At 32.1% G+C, this 16,181-nt stretch overlaps 1 protein-coding gene across 1 annotated transcript in view; it reads left to right on the forward strand.

Annotated features, from left to right (window-relative positions):
- The window catches only part of GLCCI1 (glucocorticoid induced 1), a 91,213-nt gene that overhangs the window by 37,271 nt on the left and 37,761 nt on the right, over positions 1-16,181 (forward strand). The window contains exon 3 of the mRNA XM_015589444.1: positions 10,452-10,538. Coding sequence (XP_015444930.1) covers positions 10,452-10,538 — 87 coding nt within the window. The remainder of the gene's footprint in view (positions 1-10,451; positions 10,539-16,181) is intronic.

Genomic DNA, 16,181 nt, shown 5'->3' on the forward strand with positions numbered 1-16,181 from the left:
AGTTTAGGCAAATTAATTTACCTCTGTGCCTCAGTTCTCTCATTTGTTAATGGGTTATTATACCGCATAGGATGGTTGTAAGGGTTAAATTGAGTTAATGTATTTGAAATGCTAAGAGTGATGACTGACACTTATTAAGTGTCAGTAAGCAATTGCTGTTATTTATATTTACTAACAGGGGAAAAGATAGATGAATGGATATTGGATATTGGGTATTGGCCAGGACACTTAATTCGCAGATGGAAAGAGGAACTTCAAATGAAAATTTTTCTCTCTATTCTTCCCTGCTCTTTCCTGTGATTTTTATTTTTTAATTTGTTTTTGTCTTTTGTCTTTCTGTTTTGGTAAATCTTGCTTATTGCTAGAAATAATTAGCTTTGAGCCATTTATTTTTTTGGAGTCATTTGCCATATTCCTCCTCGTTAGGGAAAAATGATATGGTGAGCCTAGAAGTTTTTTAAAAAATGTCAATAGGTAATTAAGGTGAGAGTAGTTTTTACTTTATATAAGTCTTTTCACTTTGACTGCCTATCTATTCTCCTCATTCATCTTCTCTCCAAAGTTGATATCAGAGAAAGATTTTAGAGCTTTTTACCTTTTGGATCTTTTCAGAGGTGAGAGATGGTGGTTAGATTTTAAATGAAATCATGCTTATTTCTGCTTCTCTTTCTCCAGATGATGTTTTCCTTTGGTATTTTATTATTTTAAGTTAGTTTTTAAAATTTAAAGTATGAAACACGTGAACACACCAAAAGATACGTAAAATGGCATTTTAGTTTATTTTTCTTAATTTCAAGTGTATGGAATTTTATGACCCTACCTCTATGCCAGTATCATTCCTTTTTTTTCTATTTATTTTTATTTTTATTTATTTTTAATAAATAAATCTGGAATAAGTACTGAATATATGGGTTGAGCCAACATTCGATTAAGTTAATAACTCCAGACTAAAATATATAAATTCTTTGCTATTGAAATTATCTGTAAAACACTGTCCTTTTCTTCTCCTTGTGAAAGGAGCTCAGTTGGGAAGGACTTTAATCAAGGGACTAGATAGTACACCTCAAGTAGTAATAGATATAAAAGAGAACTTTCAGTTTTACCCCTCTGATCAGAGGCTCATTTCCTGACCAAAAGTCATACTCGATACAGCTGTTTGGGTTTCCTGTGCCCTTGGTGAAGAGCTCGCTGCTCAAGTTTAAGAAGCAGTGGTTGCTGGAACAATTGGTGGGTGGAGGGGGCTTTTCTTGAAATGGAAGCAAGTATAAAGATTTGGCCATCTTGGCCTCTTCGATTGCATTCCAGGGACCTGAATTGTTTTTATGAAGCTGATCCCTAACTGGTTGTTGAGTAAGTGTATAAAGATTCCTTCCTGTCTGGGATCACCTTTACTTTTTCTTTTAGCCATTAGCTAATTAAGAAACAACATAATCCTAGAGTTGAACAGCCCACATGAAAGTAGTCATGTTCCTAGTTTAATGAATAATATTTTGGGCTGCCAAAGGAATATACTCAGCTATAGTGATGAAAAATTTAAATTCATGGCTAAAATATTTATTACCATTTTATTTATCATTTTTAAATAGTATTTCTAAATTTACCAGAAACCCAAAATTCTACTTATTTTTTAATACATGTTTATTTGATTCAAAAGCAAAAGATATACATATAGCAAAGAGCTTTCCTCATACTCCTTTACCCAAATACTCAGTTTCCCTCCATTCCCAGAAGCATTTAACAGATAACAGAATTCACTTGTTTTTCCTTTATTTCTTCCCATACCTTACCCCTAAACTAGTAGCTCTAGGAAAATTGTGATATAGGTTAGGTTGTATTTATTTGAAATTATCCCTCTGAGTCTTATCTTCTGAACTTTCGTTGTCTGGCATATTGGTTCTCAACTTTTTATGTCTTATAGCCCTTCAGTTTTTTACCAAAAATCCTAGGATAGTACTAAACATTTAGCATTTACTCAGAAAGGCATTTGTTAGAGACAATAAGCTTTAAGAACTTAAGAATTAGATCATAGTTAAAGGTATAGTGTGAGAAAGCAGTATGCCTTTTAAGTTATTAATAACTATTTTATATAAATGAATAATTGAAATGGGACCTATCATACTGGTAGGAAACATTAGCATAAACCAAGTAAAAACAGTTTTCCGTACTGTTGAAATTCTCACAGCTATGGGAGAGTAACACGAGTACCTATTACAATGAGGATTACATAAAATAATCCATGTTAAACTTCTAGCATGGTATCTAGGACATAGCAAATTTAGATAAATGTTAGCTGCCTTTGTATTAGAATCTATGATATTTTACTGTCTTCAGGTTTCAATATAATATTGAATTAAGTGGACAGAAAAAGGCATTATTACTAGTATCAACAATTGATTATACAATTATGAACATTGAGTCTGGAATGGTAGGAAGTGGCATAGAAGTGATAAAAATAACTCCATGACATGATAAGCCTCTGAAACTCAATATAATAAGTTCTGTTAGGTCAGGATTCATTCAATCAGAAGTAGCTATTGTTATCTACTGTGCAGTTTTACAAACAAGAATTTGTTCTTTAAGATTTATAGGTCTAAGTATGGGAGACTATGGGGAACTTCTATTGTTATGAAAGCTCCTACTCCCTCCTTCATAACTTAGGTGTCCCATTGATGATATTCATGTCATCAGTTCAGCACTCTTAGTTTTTATGATTTCAGAATGTAATGGAAATATTTTTGGTAGATATCTGTTAGTCACCTGTGTTGCTGATTTTCTGTCAGGTATGAGAGATTTTTAAAAACATTAAAAGTTATTAAGAAACAACAAAAGTAATTTATCGCTTAGATAATTCAGAGACAGCTATACTGTGTGATTATTAAATGTATTATTTAAAGTGTTAGGGAATATTACTTTTATAAAAGTAAAATTGCTCTTTTTTCTTTACATGTGAAATCAAATTTTTTGAAACAGAAACCAAAGAAACTTGTAATTTAAAAAATTGTAATACCAAAGAATACATTTTAATACTCTCTAAAAACTGAAAATTATGTGTCATTTGATTTTAAATGTTTCCAATGGTAATAATAGTGCTTGTCAGAATGGATATTATTAATTGTATATACCAAATAATAAATCAAAATATTATTTCTACTTTTAATTCCTCATCTAATCATCTTTTAGTTAAAGCAGAAACTGGTTATTTGTCAGGAGTCTAATAACTCTGTTTCTGTAAAAAGCCAGAAAACAATATTTTTAATGTATGGTTTATTTTATATTGCATCTTTAGTTCCTTTATTAAATATTCTCAGGATGACCTGAGAAACCTGACCGCATAGATTATTAATGTGCAGTTCCTCCTGGCCTGTTCTTTTATACTGTTCCACTGGTGCTTCTATGCGATTTGAAGCTTGGCAAGAAAAGCATAATGCTTGGGACTTCCAGGTCCAGCAATACATGACTTTTTTTAAATTGAAAAATGAGATTGACTTATAATTGCCTCTTTGACTTAAATATTTTTAATAACAGTTTTATTGAGATATGATTTATATACCATACAGTTCACCTATGGAAAGTATACAATTCAGTGCTTCTTAATATATTCACAGAATTGTGTAACTATTGCCATACTCAATTTTAGAACATCTTCGTAACTCCAAAAAGAAACTGTATCCCTCAGCGGCCACTCACTGTTTTCTTCCATTCCTCTTTTCCTCAGCCGTTGGCACCTTCTAAGCTTTCTGCTTCCATGGATTTACATATTCTGAACATTCCATGTAAATGGACTCATAGAATATGTGGCCTTTTGTATCTGACTTTGTTCACTTAGTATAGTATTTTTAAGGTTCATTCATGTTGTATCAGTACTTTATTCCTTTTTATTGCCAAATAATATTCCAGGGTATGGACATACTATAATTTATTTATGCATTCATGAGTTAATGAATTGTTTTGAACATCTCTGTACAAGTGTGGACGTATGTTTTCATTTCTCTAGCAATTGCTGGATCATATGGTAGCTTTGTGTTTTAACCTTTTCAAAAAAGTTTTTATAGATATTTTTTCCATCTTATAATTTAAATGTACCATGAAAGACATATCTAAACTGAAACAACTTCCAGTCAGTATTCTCATTAATAACGTGCCACTGATATTTCTGGGTGTTTGACATTTCATTTCAGTGACCAGTTTTCAGTTACTCTAAATGCATAAATGGCTTTTCTGAAGTCTCTATCTCCATTCCCATAGCCAAGAGTTGATAACTACATATAGCCACTTACAGTGGTGAGAGAACCCCAACCGCCTTGTCAAAGGGAAGCCCTGTCTAGTGAAAAATATTTTATGTGATGTGTAGTAAAATCCTAACATGTAACTTGCATGTAACATGTCTTCCAAACAAATTTGAGGTTCTAAAATTAGGATTTTTGTAATTCTATATTAGGCTTTCTCAGAGTAGATGTACATCCACACTTACCAATTCTGTAGCATAGCTATCTTATTTATTTATTTTTTTAAATCCAGTTTCTAATTTTGAAATCAGTATTCATTGTAGGAAATTTAGTTGCTTGTATTCCTAACATCCAGACATAGCCATTTTTAATGTTTTGATGTATGGCCTTTTGTTTTGATTATTTACATTAAAAAATAAATTTAAAGCCATTTTAAAAATAGAACGCAAATGTTACTATAGGTAGTGTTTTGTAACCTTTTTAATTTAATAAGTTATAATATCTTCCCATGCTAGTAAATATTCCTAAAAATGGTTGTCTTTTTTTTTTCTGATTTTTTTTCTCATTCAACTGAAAACAGTATTATGGATTCACTATAGAATTATCTAGACTTCCCACTACTATTTAAATTTTGAAATACTTTTTTTGCTTTACTAAAGTGAGATTATAATCCATGTGCTGGGTTTTTTGTTGTCGTTGTTATAAGAATGTTCTGCGATTTTTCATTTCCCTATTGGTAGACATTTAATTTATTTCCAGTTCCTCTCTTGGTGTACATCTCATGTTAATTCTTGAATGTAGAATTACTATGACTATTCTTAAGGTCGTTGGCACATTTATGATTGCTTTTTCTCAAATTAGCATTTCTTACAGAGTAAGGCAAATTATTTCATTTTATCATGTCTAGCACAGATGCAATAATTGATTTCTGTGTTACTTCCTGTTTTAAAAAATTGCAGTCCAGAGATTTAACACCAATACCCTCCCTCCTTCTCATTTTGAGATCTAGAAACAAATGTAGCTTCCTAATAAATTCACTGGTTAATAATCTAGGAGATCACAAACCATTACTTCACAGACCTTCATTCACTTGTGTTTTAAACTCATTGAGGGCTAAACAGACATGTATTTTGTACATTTTACTTAAATACTTGGGCATGTTATTGCTAGAGACCACTGTTTAATGTTCCTCAGTAAAGAAAAATCTCTCCCTATCAGTATAATATTCTATTGGTTCAAAACAGTGTTTACATTAGCTTATGTTAATTTCTAAAGATATAATTATATACAAGTTGATATTATACTTGTTAATGATTTTAGCCTACAAGAAAAATGAGTTTGTATATGGTCAACATGGTACCTTGAGTGCAGAAGCTATTTCTTATTCATTTTTATTTCCTTAACCTAACAGTGGTTTTCAAATTTTAGCTTGCATCAAAATCATCTGGATAGCTCGCTAAGTCACAGATTGCTGGACTTTATTTAAGAATTCTAGATTTAGTAATTCTGGGATTGAACCTAAGAATTTGCATTTCTGACATATTTCCAGGTGAGACTGATGATACTTACCCAGGGACCACACTTTGAAACCGGTCTAGTATAATAAGCACATAGCTCAGTACATAGTTGGAACACGCTAAAAAATTTGAGTATGTAACTGTTCCTATAACTGAATTCCTAATGCTTTTTCAGCTGAACTATTCCTTTCTACACTCTTTATTTTCAAGTGAAGCAGCTATTTATATCTGGTTACAAGACTGTACTTATATACAGTTACCAGAAGAACAAAGGATAAAAATATTAGAATCATAATGTTTTTGTGCTCCTTTTTAAAGCTTCATCAAGGATAGACTTTTCAAAATTGTCTTTTAAAAGTTTAAAAGAAGTTTAAAACTTTCTATTAGTCAAAGGAAAACCAAATCTCCAAAGGATTTATTTATAAATAATGAAGGCTTTGTCACTATCTATTTTAAAACCTTTTTAAAACTTTAAGTCAGTCTGCAGTCATAATTAACTTACGCATCATCAATTTTCAAGCGATTCTATTTCTTGCCAGGTTTATCAGTACTTTAATACTAAGGATCATCTAAGTACTGTTTAATAATTAGCACTCAATAATCATATATCCATAAAATATTATAGACTACAGCACATTTCAAAGGCAAGGATGAACCATAAAAAAATAAATTTAAAACTTTTATATAAGATTTAAATAAGTTTTAAATAAGATTAAGAGAATACTGTGGAGTTATTAGTTCTTTTGTTTTTGCGGGTGATTCTTTAGAAGTGGCTTTAGGCTCTTACATATTGAAAACAAAATATTTCTTGCTAGGAGTTAGTTTGATATGTTTTGAAGTTGATAAAACAGGAAAGCATATCTGCCTTTACTGGTTTATGAATAATGTATAACAAACATGCCCATATTCACATCCGATAAAAGACTTATCCAAAATATACAAAGAATTATTAAAACTGAACAATAAGAAAATAAACAACCTGAATTTTAAAATGAACCAATGAACTTAACAGATACCTCACCAAGGAAGATGGCAAATGAGCATATGAAAAAAATGCTTCACATCATTGTTATCAGGGAAATGCAAATTAAAATAGTGAGATACCACTACACACACACCTATTGAAATGGCCAACATTTAGAACACTGACAACACCAAGTGCTGACCAGTGGTGGAGCAACAGAACTCTCATTCATTGCTGGTGGCAGTGCGGAATAGTCCAGCCACTTCAGAAGACAGTTTAGTGGTTTCCTAAAAAACTAAACATAGTTTTACCACATGATCCAGCATTCATGCTCCTTGGTGTTTACCCAAGGGAGTTGCAAATGTATGTTTACGCAAAAATCTAGATGTTAGTTTGCAGCTTATTCATAATTGCCAAAACTTGGAAGCAACCAAGATGTCCTTTAATAGTTGGATGAATAAAGTGTAGTACATCCAGACAACAGTATATTACTCAGCACTAAAAAGAAATGAGCTATCAAGCCATGAAAAGACATGGAGGAATCTTAAACGTGTATTACTGAGGAAAAGAAGCCACTCTAAAAAGGCTACCTACTGTACGATTCCAACTATATGACATTCTAGAAAAGGCGAAACTATGGAGACAGTGAAAAGGATCAGTGGTTGCCAGAGGTTGAGTATGGGGAGGAATAAATAGGCAGAGCACAGAGGATTTTTAGGGCAGTGAAAAGACTCTGTATGATACTGTAATGATGGAGACATGTCATTGTATATTTGTCTAAAATCTTATAATGTGCAATACCAAGAGTGAACCTGAATGTAAACTATGAACTTTGGGTGATAATGATGTGACATTGTAGGTTCTTCACTTGTAACAAATGTACCACTCTGGTGGAGGATGGCTGTGCATGTGTTGGGGCAAGGACGACATGAGAAATCTCTAACTTCCTCTCAGTTTTGCTATGAACCTAGAATTGCTCCTAAAATATAGTCTTAAAAACAAGTGTGTGATCCTGTGCAGTAGTACTATTTTCTCTGTATTGTACTCAGAGAAGCAGCAGTGCTCACACAGGAAACCAGAGGTAGGAGGATGAACCTGGGGACTGGAGACATAGCTTCATGGGCTGGACTTAGGATAATTCTGAGAGGTGAAAATAAAAATGGCTTCTTCTACTGAAACGTAACTTTTTTAGACAGGGGAATTTTTTAGTCAACCACCATTTGTCAGCAGTCTTAGAGACAGGCTTTGGTTCTGCATTGCCCTGGTAATCTAAGTGGGGGCAGCTAGAAAAGAAAAATTCTCTCAAGTATGGTGGCTGAAGAACAAGCTATTATATGCGATACAAATTTTTGAGGATTATCTTTTTTTCCAAGCTGTCTGTGGCGGGTGTTAATAAGCGTACTTCTAAAGTAAGTGTCATGGAGTCATATACGTAAGAGAAAAAGGAAAAGAGGTTTTTTGAAAAAGTGAGTGTGTCTCTCCCTGTGTGTTTGTACGTTTGAGTTTCTGAAATGCTAATTGCATTGTATATCGAGTAGAGGAAGTATAATATACATTATTTCCAAAATAAATTTGACCATGGAACCCTTTTATCATATATTTTTACTAACATCCATGAGCAATGTTATAAGTGTTGTTGTTCATAAAATTCTACTCTAGATTGACAGAATAGCAGGCTAGTTAGAAAAAATTTCTCGCTGATATGAAAGGAAAGAAATTTGCTACCTTATGGTATTTTTCTAATTTAAATGATAAAACACTTCTCAAATACTCAGATTTAACAAACTGGATACAAATTATTTCATCTTCTGTGACTTCACAAGCATGAGCTTTAAATAGATTTGGTTAAACCAAGTAGCCATCTTTTGTTTTTTCTCTGACCGAAATAACTCATTAAAAAATGAGTTAAATGCACAGAACACTGCTCTCAATAGAACTTTCTGTAATGACGATAATATTCTATATCTGTGCTGTCCTGTGTGGCAGCCAGTAGCCACTAGCCACATGTGGTTATTGAGCATTTAACATGTGCCAGTGTGACTAAGAGACTGAATTTTTAGTTTTATTTCATTTTCATTAAATTTAAATTATTGCATGTGTCTAGTAGCTTTTATATTGGACAGTGCAGTTTATAGAATATATCTATAGACTAGAGCATTTTTCATACTATTTATTTTAAATTGATGTGATTATAATGAAATTACTCTTTGGGGAGATTTTTTAGAAAAGTTGAGACTGATGAATATACTTACACAATTTATATGCACATAAGTCTATAGCTACATGATTGAGAGTACTGTAGTAGTGGTTTTATACTTTTAAACTATTTTATTAGCTGGCTTTCAGGAACATAAATATTCTTTTGTAGTTTTTATTTCTTTTGTGTAATTAATACTGTATTCTGAAATAAGTTTTCACATTCAATTTTAAGAAAAGATAGTATGATGAAAGATAATTCTGTGAGATAAGAAACCTCAGATTTAGTTCCATTTGCCATTGGCATGCTTAGCAGTGTTAAAGCAGTTGCAAACTTTTCGTGGCTGTTGATTTATCTCTGAGTTGGAGATACAGGTTATGTTAATGTCCTTTGAAAATATTAGAGCCATAGAGAATAAAGAGTGTTTTAAGTGTTATTGTTGATAATTACGGAACATGCAAGAAATTTGACTCATTTTTCGTGAATGCACATTGAATTTTAAACATTATGATCCTTAATCATTTGATTTTCGTCAAAGAGTAATATGCTTGGTAGAAAGGTAAAAGTATTAAGGCATATAAATTCTCAAAATAAAAGTTTGACTTAAATAAAGTGATATGATTGAATAGTTTTAGAATAAATTGATTATTAAAGATATGACTACTTGGGGAAGCGTTAAATTATTTTCAGAGTAGTTTGTCTTATCTAGGACTGAACTTAGGAAATTTTAGTAACTAAGTAGTTCTTTGAAAGCACGTTTAATATAGTGATGCCTCTTATACTTGCACTTGCCAATTGAATAAAATATTTTACTCTCTAAGTTATGACTAAATAGCTTCACTTTAGTATTTGAACTGTTTAGGCAGGTTCTTTGTATTTTTATTCAATTAACATTCAGTTGTTCTTGGTTTCATTTTGGAGTTTCATTACTTTTAAGAGGTGGTAATTATTTTAAAAATTGTCCACAAGCATTTTAAATTGTATACAAAGTAGAACTGATGGCTTCTTCATATTATGCAGACTGACAGGTGCAGCCTCAGCATAAGTGATGATTTTTTTCAGTAGGTAATAAAACATAATTTTTTATATCAGATATATTTTTGTGAAAATCATTACCCTTTGTCTATCTTTAAGTTATGGTTTTTACTTTCCGTAATTTCTATTATATTGAGCATACTTTCATGTATTAAGAATGATACTTTAATATTGTGTAATTTTCTTTTTTTAATGACACTACTAACTGGTCTTACTGTTAGGGGTTTAGTGTTTTGTATTATATCTGGGTGTTTCATTAATGTCGTTAATGTGAAAAACAAAATATTTTGAGTAACACTACTCAGAGGTATCTTAAATTGATCATGTCTAATTCAGAATGTTTTAAACATTTCACAGGGTCATGAAAATGTTAGTGTTTAAGGGATTTTAGTATTTAGTATAGCCCCTTAACTGGTATGTGCCAAGATTTTGAAATATGTTTGAGTTGCTGTGAGAATAAGTAAAGACAAAATTCCTTATTTTTTATTTTGTTTTACTTTGGTTTTCTAAAGACACCTAGCTGTTGGGCAGAAGAGGGAGCCGAAAAGAGGTCACATCAGCGTTCTGCATCATGGGGGAGTGCCGATCAACTAAAAGAGGTAAGTTATTTCTGTTCTCAGTCTATAACCTATTTTGGTCCTAGCAAGTTATCTTGCTGTTTCCTGAATATAATAGTAGTTCCTTTATTTGCTGAGCTTACTTCTTTCAGAGTTTATGGGTTGCCTTTCACATTTTGGTGTAAAAATCTGAGTTTACCTTGTTTGTGACCTTAATGTTCTTTATAAATATTTGTTATGCACACTCTTAGCTTTTGCCTTTCCAGAATGAATTCTGATTTTATGTAATAATCTCAATATCTTCATTTTCATTATCTTTTGTTCGCACTTCAACTTTCTTGTTTTGAGTTAGAGCAACCAGAACTATAGACAGTAGCTTTGTACAATGGTAAGAAAGTGCTGCTTCTAATAGCTTTTTTGTGGTAGCCAGTATATTGTTGCCCTTTGAGATCCAGTTGTACAGTAGAATTCATATCTTTTAGAAATAGTTTTTATGACCCACTCCTTTATTTGTTATGAATAACCCAAATTATGATAATCTTTATATATATTTTAGATTATTTTTTATGATAGTGTTATGTTTTATCTATGTAAATTCTTATCTATTTGAAAGGTCATTTAGTCCATCATCTCCTATGTAAATGCTCCTTAGAAAGGTGGACATCTAGTTTGTTACGATCATTCTCAGTGAGATAATCTGATCACTTTGCAAGAGAACCAAACTAGTTTAATTGTTTTAGCTGAAGTTGTTAAATAGTTTATTTTAGATATCAAACTCAAAATTATACTCTATCTTTTTACTCTATCTTCTGTATCATTGTGTAACTCTACTTTAAATATTTGAAAAGCTAGCAGTGTGGTATTTTTCTCTAGCATAAGCATTGACATTTCTCTCAAACATTTTCATAAGCTACAGTTTCCTTTTAGCATCATTTTCATATACTACAGATTGTAAGTATCTCGCATGTACTGCAGTGTCTAGAGTCAATAGATACAGCCTATTAGCATGATTTTGCCTCTGACCATATTACAGTTTTGTAGCTTCTTTATAATATTAATGTAGATAAATTTTCAACACATATCTACCCTACATAGAAACACATATTTACAAATCTGTTTTCCTAGTAGCAAAAAATAAAAATAAAAAAGGAAGCCGAGTTGAAAATATTTAAAGTAGCAACATATTTATGCATAAAATAGAAATAACAAAAAAATGAACTTGCAGTTTTATCTCAGAGGTAAATATAGTCTCAAAGTTGTAGCCAAGACGTAGCATGGTTGAACTTTGGACTACAGCAACACATGATATACATGATTAAAAAAAGGAATGGCTGACATGACTGAGGGATTTGATTGCTCTCCACACAAAGCAACCAAAAAGTTGGGTGAAACAACTAATTCAGTGCTCTGGAATTCAACCAAACCAATTGAGAAGCTTTATTCATGAAAAGTCCTGAACTCAGGGTAAGAATAACATAATTCTGTGGTGTTCTTAACTGGTGCTCCTCCTCTTCCCATCTTCCTCATCCCCAGTTTTGTAGATGTGGCATTTCAGCCAGGATGGGGCAGGCCTTGAAAACCAGAAGTTTGCTTTCCCTGCTGGTGAGAGAACACTTGATAGGGAGTGTTGTAGGTTAAAATAGTGATCTTAGTTGCAAATGAACAGGGAGTACCAATAGCTTCACTTGTGTGAGGGCGTAGTCCAATTTGTGGCAAGCAACAGACTCATGGAGTAGCAAGACTAACAGAGGTCTAGGAGGCAAGACAGCCATGGAGGCTCAATGAAGTCACCACATATCCTAGGTTGACTGGAGACATGTGTATAGCAGAAAATGAAATGGGCCCAAGCCACCCATGCATCACTGATTAGTGGAACCTAAGCATATGTAGAGAGGAGATTCAAGCAGGCCTCGTGGTAATAAATTCTGGGGCCAGCTTATAAAAGGCTCGGATGTTGAATGCAGTCCTCATTCTACACAAAATCCCGTCCTGGGAGTGGAAGTCTCACTGGATCAAGATGTTTGAATAAAATTTCTGATTAGTCTTTGAACACAAAGGTGAACACTTGGAGACAAGCTCTAAAATGTCTTAAAAAGCCAGCCTTAAAGAAATATGAGGGGGAAATAATAATGGATTAGAGACATCAGTGGCCACACATTATGGGAAAAACAGGCTATTAGTCTGTCAAGTTACTAAAACACAAACAGATAAGACGGCTGCCCTCAGAGAAAATCAGAATCTACATTTGCTACTGTGGATTATAAAAAATGTCCAGCATTCAACAGAAAATTTAGAGATGCAAAGGAACAAGTATGACTCATACTTAAAAAAAAAAAAAATGGTCAATAGAAACTGTATCTGTGTCTCCATATGTTGGATCTAGCAGACAAAAACATCAAAACAGCTATTATAAATATGTTCAGAGAAGTGAAGGAAACCATGTTGAAGGCATTAAAGGGAAGTAGGATGACAGTGTTTTAATGAATAAAGAATTTTCACAAAGAGATAATTATTATAAAAAAAGGTACAAACAAAAACTCTAGAGTTAAAGTATAGCAACTAAAATAAAAAATTCACTGGTTGGGCTCAATAGCAGATTTGAGATGGCAGAAGAATCAGCGAATTTGAATATATGTCAGAATTTATGCACCCCGATGCCAGAGAGAAACAGAGGAAAAATCAAGACCCTTACAGACCTGTGGGGAAACATTAAATATGTCTACATACACATAATGGAAGACCCAGGAGACGTGAGAGAGAGAGGGGAGTTAAAAAGTATTAGAAGAAATAATGGCAGAAAACTTTACAGATTCGATGAAAGAAAAAAAAATCTGTAGATTTCAAGAAACTCAACAAACTCCAAGTAGAAAAATACAAAAAGAGCCACACAGACACACATCATAATTAAATTGTTGAAAGCCAAAAGAAAAGAGAAAATTTTGAAAGCTAGAAAACAACTCATTACATGAGAAACCAATAATACCTTTAACAGCTGACTTTTTTGTCAGAAACAGTAGAGCCCATAAATCATGACATGTTCAAAGTACTAAAATAAAGAAAAACAGTAAACCAAATAGTCTATATCTAGAAAAACTAGTATTCCAAAGTAAAGGTGAATTGAAGTATTCCCAGATAAAGATTGAAAGAATTTTTTGCTACTAAACTGTCTTGCCAGAAATATTAAAGGAAATCTCTAGATGTTACTTAAAATCTATGAGAAGAATTGAAAAGTATTAGGTATGGCAAATATGTGGGTAAATATGAAAGAGTCTATAAATATATTTTTCTCATTTTTCCACATATTTAAAACATATAAAATCATATAAAACAATAATTATAACACTACTATGTTGAGCTTATAACATATGTACCTGAAATATACATATGACAGTAACACAAAAGAGGGACAAGGGAAAGGGCATAGGTTATAGTTTCCATTTTAGTGGAATTAAGTATTCTTTGAAGTATATTATGATAAGTTAAGATGTATGTTATAATCCCTAGAGCATTTGCTAAGAAAATAACTCTAAAAAATAGAAAATAAAAATATCAGTGATTAAAGTGGTACACTAAAAAATATCACAAGAGTAAGCAGTAAAAGAAGAACAGAGGAATAAAAAAAAAGTGTGATGCAAATAGAACCTGAATAGCAAAATGGCAGAAGTAAATCCAATTATTTAAATAATTACATTAAGTGTGAATGGACTGAATGTTCTACTCAAAAGGCAGAGATTGTCAAACTGGTTAAAAAAGCAACACTCAGCTGTATGCTCTAAGAAACACACCTTAGATTCAGAGACACAACTAGGTTGCAAGTAAAAAATGGGAAAAGATGCATAGCATAAACAGTGATCATAAGAAAGCTTATCAGACAAAATAAGCTTTGACAAGAAGTATTACTGAAGGCAAATAGACGTATTTCATACTGATAAAAATGTCAATACATCAGGAAGATATAACAGTCATAAATTGTGTATACATCTAACAACAGTCCCAAAATGCATGAAGCAAGACTATGAAAGGAAAAATACAATTTCTGCAGTTGTAATTGGAAATTTCAAAACTCCATTCTCAGTATTTGATGGAACAACTAACGAGAGAGAATCAGCAAGGAGATAGAAGACTTCAACAACACTATCAATTAACTTGACCTAACTGACATATATAGTAAACTACCCAGTGACTACAGAATACACATTCTTTTCAAACGTGTGAAACGTTCCCTAAGTTAGACCATATGCTAGACCATAAAACATCTCAATAAATTACAAAAGGTTGAAATTCTGTAACAGAAAGAAATCTTAGAAAATCCCAAATATTTGTCAATCAAGCAATACATTTCTAATAACACAAGGCATATTTTAAAATATTTAAATGAATGAAAACAGAGAGGCAACTTAGAATTTATGTGTGCAGCTAAAGTAGTGCTTCAAAGAAAACATACCTCTAAATGTGTATATATATATATTTTAAAAAAGCTCAAATCAGTACCTACGCTTCCATCTTAAGAAACTAGAAATGAAGAGCAAACCAGACCAAAAGCAACCAGAGGAAGGAGATAATAAAGAATGTAGCAGAAACCAATGAAACAAAAATATAAGAGGAAAATCAATGAAAGTAAAAGTTGGTTCTTTGTAAAGATCAACAAAGTTGACAAACCTTTAGCTAGACTGACCGAGTTAAAAAGACACAGATCACCAAAATCAGCAGTGAAAAGGAGTGACATTATTAACCAACTTTATAAAACTTAAAAAGTATTATAAAGGAATACTGTGATCAAATTTATGTCATAAGTTTAGAAACTAAGATGAAATGGAAGATGAATTCCTCGAGAGACACAAATTACTGGAAAGACACAAATTACCTAGACTGGATTTAAGAACAGATAGAAAATATGAATAGACTTATAACAAGAAGTTGAGCAATTAAAAATCTTTCCAAAAAGAAAACCCCAGTATCATATTTGGTGAATTCTAATCAGATATTTAAAGAAGATAATAATGTTAATCTTTCAAGTTCCTTCAGAAAATGGGAGAGAAAGGACTACTTCTCAGTTTATTTTACTAGACCATAGTTAATCTGATTTCAAAGCCAAACAAAGACATCTCAAGAAAATAAAATGGCAGATCAATATCTTTCTTGAATATAGATGCAGAACCCTTAACAAAATATTAGCAAACCAAATCCAGCAGCATATAAAAAAATTAGACATCACAAGCAAGTGGGATTTTCCAGGATTGCAAAGTTGGTTTCTGATCTGAAATTCAATTAATATAATACACTATATTGATAAAATAAAGAACAAAACCACGTAATCATCTCAGTAGAGTCAGAGAAATCATTTTTCCAAACTCCAGTACACATTTATGAGAAAAAAATCAAATCAGGAATTAAAGAGCATTCTCTGCCTGATACAAGACTCTTACGAAGAACCTACAGATTACATTTAATAGTGAAAGCCAGAACGCTTTCTTTCTAATTAAGAACAAGGCAACAATGTCCACTGTTACCATGTCACTACTTCCATTCAGTATTGCACAGAAGATTCTAGTCAGTGCAATCAGAAAGAAAAAAAAATACCCAGATTGTAAAGGAAGTGGTAAAATTGCCTTTTTTCGTAGGTAACATGATGCTATATGTAGAAACCCTTAAGAATATACAAATATATTACTAGAATTAATAAAC

The sequence above is a fragment of the Pteropus alecto genome, unplaced genomic scaffold, assembly GCF_000325575.1.
Source record: "Pteropus alecto unplaced genomic scaffold, ASM32557v1 scaffold21, whole genome shotgun sequence".
Classification (NCBI taxonomy): domain Eukaryota; kingdom Metazoa; phylum Chordata; class Mammalia; order Chiroptera; family Pteropodidae; genus Pteropus; species Pteropus alecto.